The following is a 24,399-nucleotide window of genomic DNA, read 5'->3' as shown; positions in this document are numbered from 1 at the left end:
TCATGCCCACTGGCAATGGAGATTCCCCCAAGGCCCTCCTCTCTCCTCTCCCTACACTGTCTCATCTGCTCCCAAGCATCCAATCATCATCTCAATGGAGATGATTCTCAGATTTCTTTACCTATCTCTAACCTCCCCTTTGACTTCCAGTCTTGTATGTCCAGCTGCCTTTCAGACATCTCAGACTGGTCATCCAGGAAGTGTCTTACACTCAACGTGTCCAAAACTGAACACGTCATCTCTCCCTGCAAGCTCTCCACCTTTCCAAACTTCCCCATTGCTGTCGAGGGCACCATCGACCTCCTGTTCACACTGGTTCTCAAGCTCAACACCCTCCTTGATTCTTCTCTCACACTCACCCCCACATTCAGTCTGTTGCCAGGTCCTGCCATTCTGCCTTTATCCCCCCCCCCTTCTCTCCTCTGACATTCTCCCCCTTGCTGCTCCTCCCACAGGCCCTCATCACTCCTCTACCTCCACTAAAGCTATGACTTCTGAGGTAGCTCTGCCTGCCTCAGGTCTCTCCCCGCTCCTGTCCATCCCCCATTTAGTTGAGAAATTGATCTTCCTAAAGCACAGTCTGATCTCGTCCCCTCTCTATTTGAGAAATCTCAGTGACTCCCTGCTACTTCTAGGATCAAATATCACATCTCCTCTTTGCTGTTCAAAGTTCTTCATAACCCCCATCTGCCTCTTTCTACTGGAACTTCTCTTGATCTGAAAGAATAAGTAAATCCACCAAAAATGGCATGTAAAGGAATTATGTCAAAAGATTTATGGGATAAATGGCTTTAGAAGTAAAAGTTAGTGTCAGTCACCAAAGGGTGCAGTCAATCAGATAATAAGTGTGTTAAAGGAAGACTCCAGACACCAAGAGGAATGATGGAACAATTAGGGAGATTTCAAAGATAGAACTAAAAATTCAAAATCTCAATGAGTACAACAAATTAACTGAAGAAATTCAAATCTATGAGATAATTCAGATGTATAAGATAATCAAACTAAAACCAAAAGCAAGCCCAGGAAATAAGACTTAGAGCAGCTAATTGATGTACAGGCAGAGTAATTGATTCAGGCAGTAAGGGTAAGGAATATAAACACTGGGTCACTTGGGATTCCCAAAGATACCATAGCAGACCAAAGCCTCCTACTGAGGACCCAATGAGACAATGTTCCCTAGGGAATAAAGCAGGTAACATTCTGCGAGTGCAAAGGACAATTCCTGCATGAAGAAATCCCACCTAGAGTTCACCAATGCACAGATTGTTGAATTTTGGAAGAAAAATGAGAAAAGACACAAAAAAAAGCTTTTGAAGCTTCAAGAAAGAAGAAAAGAAAAAAAATGCTATTATAAAACTATACCAGGGGCAGCTAGGTGGCGCAGTGGATAGAGCACCAGCCCTCGATTCAGGAGGACCTGAGTTCAAATATGGCCTCAGATACTTGACACTTACTAGCTGTGTGACCCTGAGCAAGTCACTTAACCCTCATTGCCCTGCAAAAAACAACAACAACAAAAATAAATTTTAAAAACCATACCAGAGCATCATTGGATTTCTGAAAAACAGCACAGGAAAAAGAGCAGGTGTCCAAGGCTGTGTTTCCAGGGAACTCTTCCCCACAGACCTGTGACTGCACATGTCTAAACGCAGATGATGAGGTGACCGACCTACATACAGAAGCCCCTGATGCGGCAGCTTCCTTTAGAGGCCTTTGGAGGGAAGTGAGTGAAAGATGCAGTTTCTTTTCAAGTACACTTGGACCCATTAGCCAAGCTCGTCCCCAAAGACCTTTGAAACCAGAAAAAGATAGAAATTATGCATGCTACATTTTCAAATCTGTGTCATTAGAAGTAAATATTAAACTGAGTAAAAGCCATAGTTCTCCATGGGAACAAAAAAAACCTCTTTTAAGGAATAAGTGGGTTAATGAAGGAGTCAGAAAAACACCATCTAATTAAAACTCCTCTGCCAAGCCTTTCTCAGTATGCTCCTAGCCCTCATCTCCAGACCTCCTTCACCTACACTGTGGTCTAGTCAGAATGGCTTACCCCTGGCCCACAGCACTCAACAACTCCATCTCCCATCTCTGTGACTTTGCCCAGGCTCTGCTTTGTGTGGGGACGGCTCTCCCTCCTCATCTCTGCTTCTTGCCTCCTTCAAAGCTCAGCCCAAGAGCTACTTGCTGTGGACGCCATGGCAGATCCCCTGGTAGCGAGTGGCCACTGCTCCCTGTGATGCCCTTTCAAGTTCACTTGTTTACTTCGTACCTGTTGGCCTACTTACTTACAATTGATGAAAAGATGATCAGAGTACTTTGTAATCAGGATGTAGCCAAACCAATTCCAAAGGTTAACAGGGAAAGAAAACAGCCCAATAAAGTAGAATAGATTTTTTCTTTGGGTCCAGCTATCCGCCAGGTCTCGTGTCTTCTCATCAAGATCTCAGAGATGGAGAAACACCATTGGCACCCCTCCCCTGCCCCCACTCCAATCATTTAGTATCGTCCCCATTTCCTAATAGGAGTAGCTAGGTGGTGCCACAGTGGTTAGAGCAGCAGGCCTGGAGTTCTTCTGACTTCAAATCTGGCCTCAGACATTTACTGTGTGTCCCTGAACAAGTCACTTTATCTTTTTGCCTCAGTTGCCTCATCTATATAATTAACTAGAGAAGGAAATGGCCAACCACTCTAGTATCTCTGCCAAGAAAACCCAAAATGGGGTCACAGACATGACTGAACAGCAACAACCACTTGCAAATATATTGCAACTATATTGGGAGATGACCTGATAGACTGAAAAAAGAACCGAATGATCCAAGGCCATTCCAAAGCACTCATCATCAAGTATGCGTTCTACTTCCAGAGCGAGAATGGATGGCGTCTGAGTGCAGAGTGAATGAGAATTTTTTTACCTTGTTTTTCTTTTTGGTCTGTGTTTTCTTTCACAATGGGGCTAATATGGAAAAATGTTTTGCATGACTGCACATGTATAATCTGTATATCAAATTGCCTTCTCAAGGAGGGGGAAGGGAAGGAGGAAGAGAATTTGGAATTCAATTTTTTTTTTAAAGTTTGTTAATTGTTTTTACATGTAATTTAGAAAAATAAAGTGTTAATTAAAAAAAAAAACAAAAGAAAAAAGCTTTGAAGTGCCCTAGAGTCACAGGACAAGGGCGTACCCCCCCCCCCCAACCACACATACATAATGCATGGGTGACCTTGGGAAAATCACATAAGCTCCTTGGGCCTTGGTTTTCATCTGATAGATGGGGAGGCAGGACTTTATGGTCCTTGAGTCCTCGTGACTAACTTGTCCAGCGGCTTTTTCTTAGGTTCCATTTTCTTTTTTTTTTTTCAGTTTTTGCAATTATGTAAAAACATTTCCATATTAGTCTTTTTGTATAAGAAGACTCAGATAAATGAAAAAAGTGACCACCAGCCTGCTTCCATCTGGGTTCCATCCATAGCAGTTTCTTTCTCTGAGGTGGATCATCTGCTTCCTCACTAGTCCTTTGGGATGGTCTTGGATCCATTGCCCCCAGTGGATGGGCATTCCTTTGATTTCCGCATCCTCATCAAACACATCAGCTACCGAGGTATCCAAATGTGGCTCTTCCACCACCTGAGATGCAGAAAATGTCGCCGTCAAAACATTTCCCCACATCATGTCCATTGCCCTTGTCCAAGCCTCTCCTCTCAGTGTGCTGGAGACATCTTGGCCGAATGACACGGAAGACCATTGCCTTTGTGGGTCGTGGTGGCCAAATGATTCATCATTTGGCAGTCACCTCCCTGGTGACGAAGCTTTCCTTGCTTGGCTGGGTTAGTATGGAAGGCACAGCCTGTCAGTCACTGGGGCCGCACTCAGAGCCCTTTCAGGAAGAACCTGCCCGAGTGCCCCTTCATGGGCGTAGTCTTGGAGAAGCGTGAGTCACCTCCATGTAGGGTGACGTATTTTGATAGGATTTTTGTGGAGGAAATGATTCATGAATATAGGGGGAAATGGGCGCTCTTGTATACCTTTTACCTGGCCCACTAAACACAGTCCTATAAAGGAAAATCATAAACCACTTAAAAATGAATAGAGATACAAAAATACTAAAGAGATACACACACACATATAGGTGTATATCATATACATATACATCATATGTGTGTATTTGATATCATATATGTGTGTATATATATATATATGTATTTGATGCTTTATGTATGTGTATGTATAAAAATATAAACAAATAGATACTTTGTCAAAATAAAATGTAGTTTATCCCAACTATCCCAGGCTGGTATAATATCAGAAAAATTATCAGCATAATACAACACACATAGTCGTCGTTTATCTTTCATCAGGTTGATATCATGACTTGCACTGAATTGGATTTAAGTGAGGGAGGGCTGTGCAAGGTCACCAACATCACTGTCACCTCCAGAGCCATCTGGGTCCAGTGGCAAGATAGACATCAGGATGACTAGAGATGGCCCTGGATGTCTGAGGAAATTGGGGTTAAGTGACTTAGCCAGGGTCACATAGCTAGTAAGTGTCTGAGGTCAGATTTGAACTCAGGTCCTCCCAACTTCAGGGCCAGTACTCTATCCACTGCACCACCTAGTTGCCCCCACAACACACTTTTTTTTTTTTTTTTTTGGTGAGGCAGTTGGGGTTAAGTGACTTGCCCAGGCTCACACAGCTAGTAATTGTCAAGTGTCTGAGGTCAGATTTTTTTGTTTTGTTTTGTTTTGGGGTGAGGCAATTGGGGTTAAATGACTTGCCCAGGGTCACACAGCTAGAAAGTGTGTAAAGTGTCTGAGGCCGGATTTGAACTCAGGTCCTCCTGAATCCAGGGCTGGTGCTCTATCCACTGCACCACCTAGCTACCCCAACAGATTTTGTTTTGTTTTTGTTTTGGGGGGGGGGGTTTGTGAGGCAATTGAGGTTAAGTGACTTGCCTAGGGTCACACAGCTAGTAAATATTAAGTGTCTAAGGCCAGATTTGAACTCAGGACCTCCTGACTCCAGGGCCAGTGCTCTATCTACTGCGCCATCTAGCTGCCCCCAGATTTTTTTTTAATAAAAGTATTTTATTATTTTCCAGTTACATGTAGAGATAGTTTTCAACATTTGTTTTTATAAGATTTCCAGTTTCCAATTTTTCTCCCTCCCTCCTTCCTCCCCCTCCCCAAGACAGCAGGTAATCTGATGTGGGTTATATATGTATAATAACATTAATTCTGCATTAGTCATGTTATAAGAGAAGAATCAGCAAAAAGGAAAAACCTCAAAAAAGAAAAGCAACAGCACCAAAAATAAAAGAAGTAGTATGGTTCAATCAGCATCCATATTGCACAGTTCTTTTTTTTTTTTTTCTGGATTTGGAGAGTCCTTTCCATCATGAGTCCTTTGGAACTTTCTTGTACCATTGGATTGGTGAGAAGAACCTAGTCTATCACAGTTGATTGACACATAATGTTGATGATACTGTGTATAATGTTCTTCTGGTTCTGCTCATCTCACTCATTATCAGTCCGTGCAAGTCCTTCCGGGTTTCTCTGAACTCCTCCTGCTCATCATTTCTTACAGGACAATAGAATTCCATTACATTCATATACCACAGCTTTTTCAGCCATTCCCTAATTGATGGGCAGCCCCTCAATTTCCAATTCCTTGTCGCCACAAAAAGAGCAGCTATAAATATTTTTGTACTTGTGGGTCCTTTTCCTTTTTCTTATGATCTCTTTGGGAAAAAGACCCAAAAGTAGTATTGCTGGGTCAAAGAATATGCACAGCTTTATAACCCTTTGGGCATAATTCCAAATTGCTCTCCAGAATGGTTGGATCAGTTCACAGCTCCACCAACAATGCATTAGTGTTCCAATTTTTCCACAGCTTCTTCAACATTTATTATTTTCCTTTTTTGTCATATTGGCAAATCTGATAAATGTCAGGTGGTACTGAAGTCAGATTTGAACTCAGGTCCTCCTGACTCCAGGGCTGGTGCTCTATCCACTGCCCCACCTAGCTGCCTCCTCACACATTTTTAAAATAAAGAAACCAAAACCAATAGAAGTAGTTGGTGAGCCAGCATTTATTTATTTGTTTGTTTGTTTTGTGGGGCAATGAAGGTTAAGTGACTTGCCCAGGGTCACACAGCTAGTAAGTGTCAAGTGTCTGAGCCTGGATTTGAACTCAGGTCCTCCTGAATCCAAGGCTGGTGTTATATACACTGTGCCACCTAGCTGCCCCCAAACCAGCATTTATTAAACACTTGAACTGTGCTAAATTCTGGGAATAGAGAGAAGCAAAACTGTCCCAGCCCACAAGGAACTGACATCTAGCAAGGGGACAAATCAGTGAGTGCTTCTTAGAGACAGAGCAGGTGAAAGGGAACAGCAGAAGGAAGGTCCTGGGAGTTGGTCTTTGATAAAATTCAGTTTGTAATTCCTAAAACAGTAAAAAAGAAATAGGAAATGAGAAAAAAAATCTCACAGGATAAAAGTTTCTTAATGAAACAAGAGCCAACATAGAATGGAAAAACAGAAGGACTTGTTTTGCTCATTTGTGAAATCAGAAGCTCTGCATTTGGACTCCTCAGTCTCTGGCGGGTTGTATGAGGAAATGAAAATGGTCCATGACCTTGAAAAAGACACCTGAGAACTTGGAATTGCGGAATAAATGGAAAATGTCCCTAACTGGCAGACCTCTCTGTATTCACGGACAGTGGTGCCCTCATGAGCTCAGTCTCAGAGGCTTCCTATCTGTGTGACCTTGGTCATGTCACTTTCCTAGGCCCCAGGACTGTTCTCCTCCACACATTGAGTCTAGGTGGCTTCAGGCAACTCTTACAGCTCCAGATCTTTGAGCCTCTGGTGTCAGGGGCTACAAATTCTATGCTTTTTTTCTGATTTATATGAAAAAACCCAAACTGACCACAGAGGTGCCCCTTTGACAAAGATGATAAAATCCAACTTCCTGGAACCTCAGCCTCCTGAGTCTCTAATTTACATAACCATCATAAGGAATTCTCCTCAGCTGCTATTGTTTAGGAGGTGGAAGAAGGGGATGGAGAGAAAAAGGTACCTACTATGTGTCTACTGTGCAATGTTATTCCATTTGTTCCTCACAACCTGCACAGCAGGTGCCTTTATCCCCTTTTACTATTGGGTAAACTAAGGTAGACAGAGGTTGAGTGATTTGCTCAGATAGGATGTGTCTGAGGCTGGATTTGAGCTTCAGGCCCAGTACTCTATTTGCTCTGCCATCAGCTGCCTCTTTTAGAGAAAAATGACCTTCTTGAAGGTAAAAGAAAAGACAGGGCAGAGGGATGAATGGACTTCATTGGTTTGCTCCAGTGGGTTCAGTTTGCTGGGAGATCTTCCAGGGTCCCTGGGCTGACTGAGTCCTAATTACTCTGAGCTTAGGGAATGGTTTGGGGTCTTAGGATGAATAGACTTCTTTTGTCTTTCATAGTCGGCTGTGGGTTTCGAATACCAAGGCAAAACCGAGAAACACGCTTCACAGAAAGGTAAGATGGGGCGGAAGTACTCATGGAAGGAGGGGGGAACCTCCCCCAATCAGTCTGGGAAAGGAAAACAATACTACAGTACTTGGGTCCCTCAGTCTTGGGGCAATGGACTGTTCTCCGCATTTCTGGGATTTCTGAGTCAGGCAGAGCCCAGCGGTACTTGTTACATGTGCCTTTCTGGCCCGGGGCAGCCCACTGTCCTCGGGAGCCTGGACAACACTTCCAGCCTTCCCCGTTGGGTAGTTATCACCCCTCGCCACTGACTTAGTGTTGGACTGATGAAGCACTGGCCTTTGCAACTTGCAAGACAAACACTCATTTTCTTTCCCTGACAAAAAGTAAGTACCCGAATGCCTCACTCGCCTTCTTGTGATGTGACTCGGTCTAGAGTCGTTCTGTCTCGCCCACCAGCAGGTGGTAGGTGTAAGGATATAGTTTTTAGGAAGGGAGCCTCCTCCCTTCCACCTTGCTCCCCACCTCACCCACCAAAAAGAAGAAATTCCTTCATTCTTGGAGGTCCTCGAAGCCTTTTGTTTGGTGGACGTCATTAGTCACTCTGAGAACCAGCGTTTTGTAAGTTTGTGGCACCCTGAAACAGCCATATTGTGAAAGAAGAGGCATTTTCCTGAGGTGTCTGGGGTTCCACAAGACTCTTGGCTGTCCAGGCTTCACTAAAGCCACAAATTCTACTAATACTCTTTGGTCTTGCTGTACTGTGATCAGTTCTTCAGGGGCATCCACTAGAGGGCCACCAAGCCCACTTAAAAATCCTCTGCCCATGTTCAAATACTCTCGAGGAGAAAAGACGCCATCTTCTCTTTGTAAAAGTGCCCATCATGTAGCAAGAAAATTCCATTTGTGCATGCAGGCTTATGCACCAGCACCATTATAAAGGGCTGAACTGCAGTGCAATGCTGAAGGCAGCTGCGCTCTCCCCAGTTGGTGAAAGTAACCTGCATGTGAGAATTCGGAATGTCCCTCTCTCATGGTTGACCTCCAGCATGGCCCCAGAAATGCAGTGCCTCCCTCCAGGGCATCAAGGGCTGGCTGCCTGCTGCCTTGGCACTTTAGAGGCCAGCCCACATTTCCTGCAGCCGGGCTCCAAATGCTGCCAAGCCCCCAGCATCTTAGATTTTCTTAGTCATCAGAATCTCTTGTTTCATCAGGCTTGCGTCGACTTTGCTTATCTTGTCACTTTTGCTTGCTGTCATGCTTGCTGTCTCCACATGCTCAGATTATTCTAGTGGTTTCGGTGGTAAATACGGTGTGCAGGCTGACCGGGTGGACAAGAGCGCAGTGGGCTTTGATTACCAGGGTAAAACCGAGAAGCATGAGTCCCAGAAAGGTTTGTATCCATGGGGGATCCTCGGTGGCGGGGCATGGGGGTGGAGTGGGGAGTAGGGGTTGAAGTGCCCTTTCTTTGCTTAAGGGTTGGCAGAAGGACGACATTTAAAATCATTCACTTTCTCTAGATCGTTGCAAAGAAGGCCGTGGGGAAGGATTTATTCTTAAGTGCCATGATCATGTTAAGCTCTATAAACTCATTTTACTCTTTCTACCATGAGTGTTCAACAGTGGAGAGGGAACCAGCTTTGGAGCCAAGAAGATCTGGGTTCAAGTCCTTCCTTTGAGCCATAGTGACTGTGTGACCTTGGGCAAGTCACTGGCTGCTCTAGGCAGCCCTCCAAGCCTAGAACGTTAGGCATTTCCAATCAGTCAACAAGCATTTTGACTGAGCATCTATTTACCAGGTGCTGTTCTAGATTCTGGGGACACAAGAATCCCTATTCACAAGAAGCTGACATTTTAATGAGGCAGACAACAAGGACGTGTTAAAATACATGTGGCACAAGCAGAAATCGACTGCATGTTACATACAGTGTGTATGTCTATGTATGCATGTACATATATGTACATAGACACATACCTATCTACATACATACATGCTAATGGACATACAAACCCACATTATTAAACACATATAAAGTGATTAAACACAAGGTGTTGTGGGGCGGGCACAAGCATTTAGGGTATCAGGACAGTATTAGTCCTTTTCCCTTTTTCTACTCTAACTTACAATGATTCCTAGGGAAGTGATTTCACAAGATAAAATACCTCTTGAGGGTAGAAAATGGAGCTGGATCATTTCCAGTCTTTGAGTCGCCATGTTGTTTCCTGTTCTTGTTGGGTTGTGGGCCACGACCACGGCCTTCTCACCTAACACCAGCTGGTGCTGTTGGGTCCAAGGCTCCCTTCATCAACCCTGTGCCCTTCAGCTTTGTTGGCCCCCAGAGATACCTCATGCTCTGATCCAGAACATTTGAATGACTGGATTTAATGGGATGAGTGACCTACTTTTTTCTCCTTTTTTTTCTAGATTATTCCCGAGGTTTTGGTGGTAAATATGGTGTCGATAAGGACAATGTGGACAAAAGCGCTGTTGGCTTCGAATACCAGGGCAAAACGGAAAAGCATGAGTCTCAGAAAGGTTCCTCCAGTTTTCTCTTACATTCTTGACTGTTTGATCCTAGCAAGATGAGCCCTTGAGCCAGTAGAGGGCTTGACAAAACAAACAAACAAAAACCCTCACACCCCAAAATGTGATTCGAGTATAAAGTCAGCTCCCCCTGCCTTCCCTGCTCTGATTGTGTCCTGGGAGCCTCTGCCCCAGCCTTGTCTTGAGAGTGTGCAGCATGCGTATGCCCTTTGGTGGTGAGACCCTGGGCCTACCAAGGGTGTTTGGAGTCGCATGGATTGGAGCTTCTCTGTAGGGTCCTGTCTGTGTTGGGCTGACCTCTGAATAGCATCACCCCTAGCCAGGAGGCCAGAGGTGCTTTACCTTGATGCCTCCCAGGAAGGGAGGAGTCGAGTCCTTCCCTCCAGAGAATACACATGTCCTTTCCCAGGACAGCTGGGTGGGGAAGGGGGGACATGCCCACACTCTGCCCCCTTATGTCCCATGGCTCAGGCTCAGTCTTTTGCCCATTCTCCAGTTCCTTCTATGACTCTTGTGGCATTTTATTATGTACATAGACTATGTGAAAGGGTTTGGAGGCAAGTTTGGTGTGCAGAGAGACAGACAAGACAAGTGTGCCTTGGGCTGGGACCACCAGGAGAAAGTTCAACTCCACGAATCCCAAAAAGGTACAACCATCTCCCTCCACCTGTTCTCCCCAGGGCCCAGATGAAGTTCTTTCTCATGCTGTGGTTGGGATTTTCAGGGGCTGCTTGTCTTTGCTTTTTTTGAAGCTGCCCTTTGCTTCCTGATGTCCCAAGAAAACTTGGCTTGCGCAGGACTCACCAGCTTGTGCAGGGCTCAGCTTCTCATTTTGGTATTTTTGACAGATAGAAAAGGGGCTCAGTCAAGTCGGAGATTAGCATCTACCAAGAAAAAGGCTGCTTTTTGTCCCTCCCTAACCCCCTCCTCCCCCCCAATATTTAGGGAAGGAAATCCTTCTGTTTCTTAAGCTAAAGGGTTAGGGAGAGGACCCTTTTTATTTTCCTTTAAAGAAAACAACAGAAAAACAAGGATACTTGGGGAAGGAAAATCTTTTTCTTTGAAGTAGCCCCTGGGCTCTCCTGTAATTTCCAAAGAGAAATCTTAGCTATGTTCACTGAACATTAACATGTTTGATTTTATCCCTGTATACACGAGTCACAATATATGTGTGTGTGTGAGTGATGTGTACATGTCTTTCACATACACACAGAAGTAATTAGTGGTGAGGAACATTAGAAATGCAGCTTCGAAGGCAGGCTTAAGCAAACCTTTGTAAAATTACTTCTCAGCCTCAGTTTCCTCATCTATGAGATAAGAATTTGAACTATTTCCTTTTCCCCTCTAAGGTTGACCCCATACATGGCAACCATGTTCTGAGTCTCCAGAGAATGGGCCTTCCTACTTTCATTCTACCTTCCCCTTAAGATACAGACTGTAGAAAAGGTCTCTCTTTCTCTGAGCAATGTCTCTGGCAATGTCACCGGTCCATGTCTCTGTAACTAAAAGTGTGTTTTCCTCTCTTGATTGTTCTCTCCGCTGTCATATGTGGATTTTCAGATTATAAGAGTGGTTTCGGAGGCAAATTCGGGGTCCAGACCGAGAGGCAGGACCCGTCTGCTGTGGGGTTTGAGTACAAGGAGAACCTGGCACAGCATGAATCTCAGCAAGGCACAGTCGCTGCGCGGCCTCGGGCTCCTCGCCTTCCCAGGCAGCCACTTGTAGCACAGCCTTGCACAGACAGCGCCCAGAGGAAGAGGGTGCCCTTTGCTAGCATGGGGAGCCTTGGGCTCATTAGAGCAGATCTGCCTTGGAGAAGGGCCATCTGGGAGCCTCATGGACACCTATCGTGTTGGGGCTCGCTTTCATACCCAAAGGAAGGGATAACCTGTCTTGGCTCACCCAGAGCTGATGCTCCCATTGCCATCGTGAACCCTAGAGTGGGCCAGTGCTCCCCATAACTTTTGTCATGGCCAAAGAGCAGAGAAGATGCTCCTACAGTTGATTCACATAGCTGCTACTGCCACTCTTGAGGAAATTGTGGTTAGACAAGGTCCTTGGCGGGTCAAGCATCTATCTGTGAAAGCATCCTGTACCCCGAGGAGATGGGCAACTAGTTGGTGTAGTGGATAGAGGCCTGGAGTGAGGAAGGTGCATCTTCCTGAGTTTAAATCTAGCCTCAGATACTTCCTAGCAGTGTGTGTGAGACCCTGTTTGCCTCAGTTTCCTCTTCTGTAAAATGAGCTGGAGAAGGAAATGGCAAATCACTCCAGGATCTTCGCTAAGAAAACCCCAAATGGGGTCACGAAGAGTCAGGCATGACTTAAAAATGACTAAACAACAACCCCTAGGAAATAAAAGTTAGCCCCTCTGAGTTAGGGTCGTGTTGCAACAGCTTGGCAATCATTTCATGAGAGCTGAGGCAATCACTGAGGATGGTTATGTGGTGGCCTCTGATTAAGCCCCAAACAAATAACTCAGAAGAGAACCCAACACTTAGACTATAGGAAGGGAAGCAAGCCATCTGTGTTCAGTGTGGTGTCTTTTTGTTCCGTTTGTGTTGTTTGTGGAGGAACAAGAAGAGAAATGTGTTACTTTTGGAAAACTCCATTCAGGGCACAGTCTACTTAGCTGCCCTTCAAGAAACTATATGCAGAACTCAAAAATGAAAACAAAAACAAAAACAAAAACCTGTTCCCAGCTCAAAGTATTATTGGTGGTGGGTGTTTGAGCAAGTAACAAGGAGCACAGTGTTCGCTACGATCTAGAGAGATGTCTTTCCTGTTCATTAGGAATTCATGCTTAGTTTTTAGGACCTGAACAGTTGGCTAGAAAATAGTAACTTCCTAACTTTGCAGGACAGATATTAGGCTCTCATTATCACATAGCTGTTAGTAGAAATCCTGCAGCCTGGCCAGGGGAGGTAAGGGGCTTTGTGTCCGTCTCACAGAGTGCATGATTTCAACCCTTGGATCTATGTGGTGAATAATTCTGCATGGACGTTTGATTGCAAAGCAGACGTGCTCCTGCCACATAGTGATTTTGTGGGCGGCATTCCCACGTGGTCTTTTTCTTCCTTAAAAATAATCAAGAACAATGCCATTAAGCTTGGCTTTTTATGCTCATCAAGTACCAGAGCACACACACAAGAAACCCCCCTTGACCTGTGAGGGCTGTGAAGTGAAGCTGTGCTACGAAGTGGTGCCGGGTGAAGGACGTCCTTCCGTCAATCCTGTCCTCTGCTTCGGCTCCGCCAGCATCCTGCCAGGCCCTGGCCACCCTCCCCCTTTCCCTCCTCCCCTGCCCCTCGCACGTGGACAGCATGCACACACTCCTTTCTGTTTCTTACCTGCCTGCAGATCGAATGTTTGGAAGAGGGATGGAGCCTGTCTTCATCGAACGACTTCATCCATCTGCGGCACTGCTCTTTTTGCTTTTCTTTGTGACCCCCTGCATCTTCCTTTGGCCATTTTATCCATCTCTGTGCATGCGCCTGCTCTGAAGCTCCCTCCTTCAAACTGACACCAACCTGCTGTTCTTCCCTGTTTCAGATTATTCCAAAGGATTTGGTGGAAAATATGGGGTTCAGAAGGATAGGATGGACAAAGTAAGTATCACCTTGTGCCCCCTGGAATAAGCCGAATTTGTCCCTGGGCTTTGTGGCCTCATGGTCTGGCCCAAGGCTGTTTCAGTTTTTCTGTTCTGTCCCCTCCGGTCGCCTGGAAATGCCTAGGGAGGCCTGGGGACCCCTCCTGAATGACACTTGTAAATGACAAAGGAGACTAAGTATGTTGAAATGCAGTGATCAGAACATTTCAAAAAAACGAGTCCATGGATCCCAAGTTTATAACCCGGATGTAAAGTATTTTAGCTTTTCACCCGTGGTTTTTCTCAGATTGTACCTTGCCTGGGCACATTTTTAGAAGGTACTGTGGCCGCAAGGGGGCGCCAGAGTGCTCATAGCATGGCACATAGAGTCAGGAAGACCTCAGACCAATTCCTGCAAAAGTCCCTAGTTGGGTAACTCTGGGCAAATCACTGAACCTCAGTTTCCCTTTAGTTTCCTCATCTGTAAAATGAGGATAATAATAGCCTCTTCTTCTTAGGGCTATCGTGCGGATCAAATGAGATATTTGTTAAGTGCTTTACAAGCCACAAAGTGCTATATCGATGCTGTTACTATCACTTTAATTAGATGATGGGATACAGTCAGTTTTGCTATAATGAGATAATGCATTTCCTAAAAGTGCTTCACTAGGCAAAATTATGCCACAAATACCACAGAACTTATGGGAAAAGGGGGTTGTGGCAACACACTTAAATTTCATCAGCTAAAAAAAAGATAGGAACCTAATAAAAAATGCTAGCATAGATTTATACATGTTAAATGGTTGAGATACAGAAATACTACAATAAATAGTGGTGTCCCAAGCCTCAAGCTGCGGCTTTTCCTATACCCTGGTTCCCATGAGGCTGGCCCAGGCTGGCAGAGTCCTCTCTAGCACTTAACTTCAGGACCACAGCAGAAGGTGAGGTGGAGGTGTGTGGTTCAGACTAGCCCTCCTTCAATCACAGTTCCCACTGGACCAGAAGATAATAAATGTGGTCCTATACCTTGAAAAAGACTTGAAGTGGGGGTAGCGAGGTGGCTCAGTGGATAAAGCACTGGCCCTGGATTCAGGAGGACCTGAGTTCAAGTTTGGCCTCAGACACTTGACACTTACTAGCTGTGTGACCCTGGGCGAGTCACTTAACCCCCATTGCCCCACAAAAACAAACAAAAAAACCCACAAACCCACAAACTTGAAGTTAGTTTATGGAAGTGGGTACCAGATGCTTGAAGTTCATTATTGTTAAGTGGGGCAGTTTTCTGCATTCTCACTGCATTCTCAGGATGCAATTGTGCATAAGCAAATTCACAATTTGCATTATGGTCAGATTGTTCCCTAGCATATCAATTTGTTGGAACAAATTTACATTTTCAAAACAAGTGTTAAAGTAGAACAAACTGTATCTTTCATCTATCTGTGCCACCGGGAATGAATTAATTGCTAAGATTGTGATCATCTATCCATTAGCAAACATTTATTCTGTGATTACTTAGTGCTAGACCCTGAGGCAAAGGGCTGGATCAACATTCCCTGCCCTCTGGGAGTTTATAATCTCCTTGTTTAAATACCGGGAGACTGCCTAGGATTGGAGGGTGGGGGCAGAGGCTGAGGTACGGATCTAGCTCTTGGGTGGGGTCCAAGGAAGGCTCACCTAGGAGGTGATACTTGAGGGAGGGGAGGGGAGGAGGAAGAGCAATCCAGGCAGAGATACATGAACTTCTTTCCATCAGTTACCTCTTGCCTCCTGCGTCACCAGTACTTGATACACTGTAGCAGGAGGTGCTCCTTGAATGTTGCTTTTTCCAGGGGAACATGAGTGGCTGTTTATGGGCGGTGTCACCTGAAGCTTCTTTTTCTTTCTTTCCTTTTGTTTTTTTGTTTTGTTTTGGGTAGAATGCCTCAACCTTCGAAGAAGTTTCCAAGGTTTCATCGACTTACCAGAAGACGCTGCCGGTTGAAGCTGGTGGGCCCCTCCCCTGGTGCCGGGCCCTTGTTCGGTGGTTTCCCCTAAAAAATAGCCAGTGGCGCCCCATGGTTTCCAAAAGTGTGAGCTTGGAGCGGGAAAGACTCTTTCCTGGAGACTGAAGAAGCTCCAGAATCTTTTTGGTTTTTTTCTGGCAAGAATTTCAAATTCTCTCTCGCCCAGACTTTCTTATTGATGTGTCCCATGAGGCTGCCAATTCCTGGTCAGTCAGTCAGTCAGTCAACAAGCATTTATTTAGTACCTACTATGTGCCAGGCGCTGGACTAAGTTACACTTAGGGACCCAAAAAAGGGCAAAAAAAAGATCCCTCAAAGGGGTCACAGTCTTATGAGGCAGACAGTGAGTGTGTGTGTGTGTGTGTCCTTTTCTCTGGACACAATAAAAATAGACTTTGTTTTCCTCTCTAGTAAACAGCAAAACGAGCAACATCCGAGCTAACTTTGAGAATCTGGCCAAAGAGAGGGAACAAGAAGATCGGAGGAAGGCAGAGGTGGAGAGGGCCCAGAGAATGGCCCAGGAGAAGCAGGAGCAGGAGGAGGCCCGCAGGAAGCTGGAGGTCAGTGGTGATCCCCTTGAAGGGGTCCCTCATTGGTCCAGGGGGAGGAGCAGGGCTGACCTGGCTGGCAGCTTCAGGCTGGGCATTTTGCTTTTCCTGTTCCCCTCGTGTTGTGGGCTGGACAGAGCTGCTTCTCCAGGCCACAGACCTGACTCTTCCTCCTAGCTGGGGCATGTTTCCTTTTCTGAATTTTCCAATCTCTCCCCGCGCCCCCCCCCCCTGCCCCCTTCCAGGTGGTGATGCCAGAGGAAGGAAACCAGGCAGGCCCTCCTGGAGATCCCCTGCCCCTCTCTGCAGACCCCCTGCAGCACTGAGTGCTTATGGCAGAGGGCACTTTGGGTGACATGCCCTGTGCCTCATAGGGACAAGGTGACCTCCTTCTCCAGGTGGAAAGAAGAGTAGGCCTGCTGCCTCGAACATCCCTGGCCACCCTTCCATGCCCTCCCCTTTCTCCCAAGGGTCTCCCTGCCTGTGCCTAGTCTCAGCATCCCCAGCTGAGCAGGGTGACCATCCTTCTCATAAACACACAGGCCTGTGGCCTGCAGCTGTCAGCCCTGAATGGTTGATCCTGTCCTGTGAAGCTCCTTTAAGTCCCAGTGAGGGCTGCTTCCCCTTTCCCTGGTTGCCACCCCTTGACACAGTTCACATGCTTGGGGGGTGGGGGGGGGAGAAGGTTAAGACTAGCCTGGGGGGAATCCACATCAGTTTTTCAGATACTTACACATCTGCTCTTTCCCCTGAGCTTCAGCCCTGTCATGGTGTTTTTGGTCCTTATTTGGGGCCATCCTCAACTTGCTGCACTGGAAGGATCTGCCTTAAAGTTTGGGATTGTGAGCCTGGCCTTTGGAGAGATGGGGGGGGCGCATTCTGACAAACCTTGTTTGTGAATTGCAGGAACAAGCCAGAACCAAGAAGCAAACTCCATCTCCTCCTCCCAGTCCACAGCAGCCGGTCGAGGAGCGGCCACCCACCAGCCCTGTCTATGAGGTCAGTGCCCAGCTCTGCGCTGGAGAGCCGAGCCCTCTGTGATCAATCATTGGCCTCCCTGTGATCACCAGCTCTTCTGTGATCAGTTGCTTGCCTGGGGCTGGATGGGATGGACTGTAAACCCTTCTCACCCACTCCTTACCCCCCAGTCTCACCCCACATGAGCAAGACCATTAGCTTGAACATTTGCTGCTGCCTCCATTTTCTCTGCTTGTTTTCCCCCATGTCACATCAAGCATTAGTTGGGGGTAGAGACAAACAACAGGATGATGTGTCTGTGGCTTCAGCCACTCTCCCCATGGAAGGCCGGGAAGCTCCAGGGTTAGTGCCCCATAGGGAGGCGGGGTGGCCATTCCCTGAGGCGCTCTCTGTGTGCCAGAGGACATTGCCTTACTTTATTGGACATTAACAAAAACATGGCAGTGTCTGCTCTGCCTTTCAGCCCAGGGAAGATCCCAGCATTCTCCACAGGGCCTGGGGTGGTGGGGCTCTTCGTGCCCCCAAGGTCCTTTCTCCCTTCTCCCCAGGCCTGGGTATTGGGGTGTTGCTTCATGCTTCCTATTTTGAAAAAGTCCAACCAGGTCAAATTAGAAAGACCTGAGTTCAAATCCTACTTCTGACCTGTCCTTCCTTAGCTGTGTGACCCAGACCAAGTCACTTAACATGTTTGCCTCAGTTTCCTTATTTGGGAGATGATAATAGCTCTTACCTACCAAGATTGTCAGGAGGAGAAAATAGCCAATGCTATCACTGATAATAATGAGAATGATTCCAAACGAGCTTTCCTCTGACTTTCCCCAGGATGCTGCATCTTATGAGGCTGAGCATAGGGGCCGTGGCACAATGTATTCTGGGCTGGAGCAAGAGTCCGAGTACACAGCCGTGCATTCCGACTATCAGGAGACTGTGAGACAGCAGGAGCCCGAAGCTGTCTATGAGACTGCAGAGTCCATGGCTCCTAATCAAGAAGGTGCTGAAAGGGGAGGTTCTGGCCCTGCCCTGTCCCCACCCAGCTGTCCCAAGATCACAGTGGAGGCTCTGCTGGGCCCCCTTTGCACACTCTCACATTGCCTTTGTGGGGGTCATCCAGTGACCTTGGGATACTGTTGATTGCCTGAATCCATCACAAGCCATTGATTGCTTCTGGTTGCTCCCTTCTGAGGGTACTAGGGGCCTGGGTAGAGCTTTCCTGCTCTCAGACTTCAGTTTGAGGGCAGTGCTGGCTGTGGGCTCTCTTGAAGGCCCATCCTGGCCCAGGCTGGAGCGTGGCTCCTTGTTGAAGCTCCTGTGGATAGAGCCACTGTCCCAGTGTGCCAGGGGTGCATTACGGGACTAGGGGGGTGGGGGCCAGAGACTGGTGTCTCTTGTTGGATTGCTGAAAAGGGAGGTGGAAAAGCAGATCTAGACATGGGAAAGGTTTTGCTGATGCATCGGTGGCATTATGATCTATGTGGAGAGAAGGGAAAAAATGAAGATAAGAAAGCGTTCCACACCCCTCTGAGGGACCAGGAATGGAATCATGTGGATGATGGTACTTGAGCTGACTCAGAAGGAAGTCAGGGATTCCAAGATAGGCAGTGAGGAGAGACAGCATTCCAGGTGGACCAGTTAGTGGAAGGGCCTGGCGGGGGAGATCAGAACAGGAAGAAGGCCAATTGGGCTGGACCATAGAGTGAAGGAATGGTAGCCAAATAGAAGGTTTGAATGGCAAGTTGAGGCTAAAAATTAAACTGAATTTAAATGACCCTTTTTTCCTGTTAATATTCAAATTCTTTGTTGACTTTTAGAGGAAAATACCTATGATGAATATGAAAATGACCTTGGGATCACAGCCACAGCCCTCTATGATTATCAGGCTGGTAAGCAAACCTCCCAGTGTTTGGGCTGGGGTTGGGGGTTATGTAGGCTTGGGTTTGGTTGCATTCATGGTTTCCTTGGTGCTTCTTCATTACCTTTGTGGTTTTTTATTTTTTAAATTAAATTTTACTATTTCCAGTCAGGAAAAATCTACCCTTTCTCCCTCCTTCTCTAATTCCCCAATTGAAAATGAAAGAAAAACAAAATCTCTATTACAAACATGTATCATCAAGCAAACCCTCATTTCTCCATTGGCCACATCTAAGAGAAAAATAAATAGCACAACACGTATATAAATATATGTGTGTGTATCTATGTATATATACACACATTATACATATGCACACATAACTCATTGTACCTCTGAGCCCTTCACTTTCCTGTCAGGAGATAAGCAGCTTTATTTAGTCCTTTAGAATCATAGTTGATCACTGTCGATCAGAGTTCCCAAGTTTTTCAACCTACCCTCCCCCTTGTAGTAATTCCTCCCTTTTCCTTTTATTTCTTTTGGTGGGGGGCAGGCAATGAGGGTTAAGTGACTTGCCCAGGGTCACACAGCTAGTAAGTGTCAAGTGTCTGAGGCTGGATTTGAACTCAGGTCCTCCTGAATCCAGGGCCGGTGCTTTATCCACTGTGCCACTTAACTGTCTCTCCCCCCCCCCCCCCCCGCCCCCTTTTATGTCTATGTTGAGAAAAATGTGTTTCTGTACTCATCTTTGTGGTCCTTGGACTAAATCAGATGAGAACAGAGTTCAAGTGTCAGCTGCTCCCCCTCCCCCCTTTTTGTTTATATAGATGTCTACTGCTACACCTAACCTTCCCTCACCTTCCCCAATGTATTCTCCTTCCCCTTTCTTTCCATTTTTTTTTTAAATCACCCAGACATAACAACTACTCTTAGGTCCTCTGTCTATTTGGACTCCTTCTGTGACCCTTCATGATGATAGCATTCAGAGGTGACACATACATCACCTCCTCATTAGAATGTAAGCCGTTTATCCTAGTTTTAGTCCCTTATAATTGTTTTTGTGCATGTTTACTTTTTAATATTTCTACAAAAATGAAATGTTTGCATTTCTAAGTTTCCAAGCAGCTCTGTTCTTTTCATCAGGAATGCTGGGAAATCCTATGTTTCATCAGAGATTCATTTTTTTGGGGGGGGGGGTTGTGTTGTAGGATTATACTCAGTTTTGCTGAGTATGTTATTCTGAACTGTAAGCCTACAGCCATTGCTTCCAGGATATCATATTCCATATCATGCTCCTTTAATGTGGTGGCTGCTAAATTGTGTGTGATCCCATCTGTGGCTCCTTAGTACTTGAGTTTTCTTTCTAGTGCTTCACTAGTTTTTCTTTGACCTTGAAAGCTCTGGATTTTGGCTATGAAAATCCTGGGAGTTTTCATTTTAGGGTTTTTTTAAGGAAATGATCAATAGATTCTTTCCATTCCCACTTTTAAATCACTAGTTCTGGAGTCTGGAAGATCTGAGTTCAAATCCAACCTCAGACATTTACTACCTTCGTGGCTTTGGGCAAGTCACTTCACTCTGTTTGCCTTAATCCACTGAAGAAGGAAATGGCAAATCACTGTAGTATCTTTGTCAAGAAAACCCCATGGTCTACAGGGTCACGAAGAGTTAGACATGACTGAACAACTGAACTACAAAAATTTCTACTTGCCCTTTGGTTCTAAGAGGCAGTTTTCTTTTAAGATTTCTTGATGTCTAGGCCCCTTTTTGGGTCATGGCTTTCAGGTGGTCCAATGAATGATTGTTAAAATTTTTCTCCTTGATCTGTTTTCCAGGTGAGTTGTTTTTGCTATGAAACACCTTATGTTTTCTTCCATTTTTTTCATTTTTGACTCTATTTAATATTTTTTGTTGTTACATGGAGTCATTAGTTTTTATTTTGTCCATTCTAATTTTCACTGTTTATTGCTTGAGCAAGATTTGATACCTCTTGTGCCTAGCTGTTAACTTCCTTTCTATCTTTTCTTTCATACCTCTCATTTCTTTTCCAGTTTTTTCTTCTAGTATTCTTTCATTTGATTTATTTAAAAAAATCTTAGCTCTTTTAAAAATAGTTCTCCTTTTTATCTCTTCTAGAAATTCTGTTTGAATTTGTGCTCAAACTGTGCTTTTCTTTGAGGCTTTGCTTGTAGATAATTTGAAGCCATCCTCTTCTTTTGGGATTGTCTTGAACTTCCTTGTCACCATAAGAGCTTTTTGTGGTGGGATCCTTTTAGTGTTTGCTCCTTCTTTTAGTCTGCTTTCTGATTATGCCAGAACCAACCAAGCTCTATGCACTTCTGAAGGGAAGGTCTGGGCTGGTCCTGTTGCTGCTTTCTTGGGATATTGAATATTGTGTTATTCTAGGATCTCAGTGACAGCTCAGGCTGGGGACCTGTGAGCTTTCAGTGCTCCCAAAGGGGCTTGATGTAGGGCAAAGTGTGATCACTTCCCCCTTGGTCTGAGGTCTGCAAGTTTCTGACCTGGGTTTAGGTCTGAGCTAAAGTAGATATTGCTAGGCTTGGTCACTGTAGTTCCGCAGGGAAATTCAGCTGGTTCAGAGTGACAGAACTAGAGGCTTCTCTTTGGTCTGGGATTCCTGGCCTCATCATTCCTCTGCAGCCTTCAGAATGGGGTAAAAGCTAGAACGGAGCCCCTACTCTGCTCCTGGGGGTCTGAGCCACCTGGAACTGGACAGAGGGTGACAAAGCTATCCTTTGGCACCAATTCCTGCACTCTTATGAGGTCCTCATGTCTTGGTATGGGTCTGTGACCTCATCTTGCCCCAGTGCTTCTTCTTTCAGTCACTGGACACTTGAATGCTTCTCTTGGTGTATTCCTGGTCACACGCCATCTCCAGTGTCCACAAGCCTCTCTGTTTCCCAATGCTGATCAGAGCTAGAAAAGTGACTCATGGTGATTTTTTTTTTGTCTTGTTTTTTGTTTTGGGGTTTTTTTTTGGGGGGGGGTGAGGCAATTAGGGTCAAGTGACTTGCCCAGGGTCACACAGCCAGAAAGTGTCAAGTGTCTGAGGCCGGATTTGAACTCAGGTCCTTCTGACTCCAGGGCTGGTACTCCATCTACTGTGCCACCTAGCTGCCCCTCACTGTGATTTTTTTGCTCTTGGATTACATGTTTGGGATTTGATCTGTTTGGAGGAGTTTTGGGGGGAACCTTGATGTACTTCTGCTACACTGCCATCTTGGCTTTGCTCTCATGTCTAGGCAATCTTAAGATGCTGATCCTGGCCATTTGGGTCACTTCTCAACAGAGACAAGAATTTGATTTTGGGGCATCGGGGATCAGGCTTTCTGATAGCTGCCTTCACTGGTCTGGTTGAGTGGTTGAATGAGGAGTACAATTCTTTAGCTTAGCCCTGCCTTGAAGCCCTGCTCATGGTAGAAGTTCCCTGATGTTGTACTCCCTGCCAGCAGCCTGGGCCCAGAGATGGACTGCCTGAATGTTTATTGTCAAATGACTAGCTGAGAATAGTAATAATGACTCCCATTTCTGGAGCGTGCTGAAGCTTTCAAAGCCCTTTCTTAACATCAGCCCTGTGAAGTCAATGTTGGAAGTATTATTATACTCATTTCAAAGACTGACAAAACTGAGGCTTCGAAACACCAACTACTTTATCCAAGGATACCAGTTGATACATTTCTGAGCCTTGGTGGATCCCTATTCTAATGGAATTATAAATTCTTGGGCTATTGCCATGCTGGCACCAGGGCAGGATTGACAGTACTTGGTTAGGCCAGTGGTTTCTGACTAAACTTTTCATCCTCTCATCAGTCAACAAGAGTTCTTAAAGCACCTACTGTGTGTCAGGCACCCGTGTTAAGCACTGGTGATCTAAAGACTGGATTAAAGTGGTCCCTGGGTTTGAGGAGATTAAATTCAGTTCCCAATGGTGGCCTTGTTGGGAAGGAGAGGTACGTGCCTTTCATTTTCTTCTCTTTGCTAATTTCTCCTTTTTAGCTGGTGATGATGAAATTTCCTTTGACCCGGATGACATCATCACCAACATTGAAATGATTGATGATGGCTGGTGGAGAGGCGTGTGTAAAGGCCGATACGGGCTCTTCCCCGCCAACTATGTGGAGCTGAGACAGTAGCGAAGATGGTTTCTCATTGATGCCTTAATGCCGTAGTCTGCAAACCTGATTTCTACACTACAGAGTCATGCTTCGGGGAGGACGGAAAGGGGAAGACACATATTGCTTTTCTATTTAACACTTTCGCTGATGCTCTTAAGAATGTTTAATCCTCAGAATCTGCTAATATATTGTAATCATGTTTCCTTGGAGGACTTGGGTCATGGTGTTGAAGCATTTAAGGCCTTTTCTTTTTTTTGCCAAATCAAATGGTTGTTACAAGAAGCCATGCCAAGGATCTTTTGTCCTCATGCAGCCGACTGGGCATGAGGCCTTTGTATCTGGGAGCAGGCAGGATGCCCTACCCTGGGCGTGCCAGAGGTGCTGAGGGAATCCTTTATCTGCATGTTGGTGGTGCCCGGGATGACTCTACAGGCCTCTGGGGGGAGGGGGAAGAGGAAAGAAGAGGGATTTGTGGAACAGTTCTTCAAGCTCCTTGTCACCAGTGAGATTCCTTACCTACTTCTAGGGACTTCTTTTCAGAGTGTCTCCTCCTCCCTGCGGAGGAAGCCTGCAGGCATCCAAGTACAGAGACTGCAGTTGGGGTTGGGGTTCATTTCGGCTTTTCATTCTCACCCTCTTCCCAGAAATCCCAGATCCAGGAACCTGACAAGCTCTTCTTGGTTCCTTTAGCATCAGGTGGTTCCTCTAGGTGACCCTCTCCTCACCCTGCAGCTGCTCATCTGCCTCCAGAGCTTGCTGAGTCCTCTTCTTCATGGCTGTTGAGATATCACTGAATGAATGATGATGAGAATGACAGGCCCCACAGGGCTGATATCTCTCCTAATATGAAAACCTCCATGGACCAGCAGCTTTTGGACAAGGCTGCTGGGCAGTAACCCCTGCAGTGTTTTGAGGGCGCGTGCATGGGTGCGTGGGTGCGTGCGTGTGTGCGTGTGTGTGTGTGTGTGTGTGTGTGTACAAGTACATTTATGTCTGCATGTGTGCATTCAAGGCTTAATCACCTCACTCCAGCCCCAGAGAGGCAGTCACCTCCCTCCTACGTTCAGCAAAAACTGCCCATCACATTTTTACCATTCAGGGAGGGGCACTCCCTTTGCCAACACATCATGCCATAGGCTGGCTCGATGAATACTTTACCACAAAGAGGAGTCTGTGTCCCCACCAAAGATAGCAGTGGTTGCCAATGTACTCGTGGATCCAGTCTCATGGTCAGCTATGCCAGCCCAGTGTGGCTGAAGAAGTCAACCCACTTTGGAATC

The 24,399-nt window shown here is 45.9% G+C and overlaps 1 protein-coding gene across 8 annotated transcripts in view; it reads left to right on the top strand.

The window, feature by feature from the left end:
* CTTN (cortactin) overlaps positions 1–23,448 on the top strand; it is a 49,071-nt gene extending 25,623 nt beyond the window's left edge. For 4 of the 8 annotated variants that reach the window (XM_043970542.1, XM_043970540.1, XM_043970539.1 and 1 more), the window contains 12 exons: positions 7,469–7,523; positions 8,758–8,868; positions 9,901–10,011; positions 10,557–10,667; positions 11,581–11,691; positions 13,572–13,627; positions 15,525–15,594; positions 16,023–16,171; positions 17,066–17,158; positions 17,960–18,128; positions 18,946–19,017; positions 23,001–23,448. In XM_043970542.1, the coding sequence (XP_043826477.1) occupies positions 7,469–7,523; positions 8,758–8,868; positions 9,901–10,011; positions 10,557–10,667; positions 11,581–11,691; positions 13,572–13,627; positions 15,525–15,594; positions 16,023–16,171; positions 17,066–17,158; positions 17,960–18,128; positions 18,946–19,017; positions 23,001–23,137 (1,245 nt within the window). In that variant the 3' untranslated portion in view covers positions 23,138–23,448. The remainder of the gene's footprint in view (positions 1–7,468; positions 7,524–8,757; positions 8,869–9,900; positions 10,012–10,556; positions 10,668–11,580; positions 11,692–13,571; positions 13,628–15,524; positions 15,595–16,022; positions 16,172–17,065; positions 17,159–17,959; positions 18,129–18,945; positions 19,018–23,000) is intronic. The other 4 variants (XM_043970544.1, XM_043970543.1, XM_043970545.1 and 1 more) reach the window with 4 other exon arrangements.
* Positions 23,449–24,399: the final 951 nt, after the last annotated feature.

This window comes from Dromiciops gliroides, chromosome 6, assembly GCF_019393635.1.
Source record: "Dromiciops gliroides isolate mDroGli1 chromosome 6, mDroGli1.pri, whole genome shotgun sequence".
In the NCBI taxonomy this organism is placed as follows: domain Eukaryota; kingdom Metazoa; phylum Chordata; class Mammalia; order Microbiotheria; family Microbiotheriidae; genus Dromiciops; species Dromiciops gliroides.
Note: the sequence above shows the minus strand (reverse complement) of the source record. Positions and strands in the feature narration are given on the sequence as shown.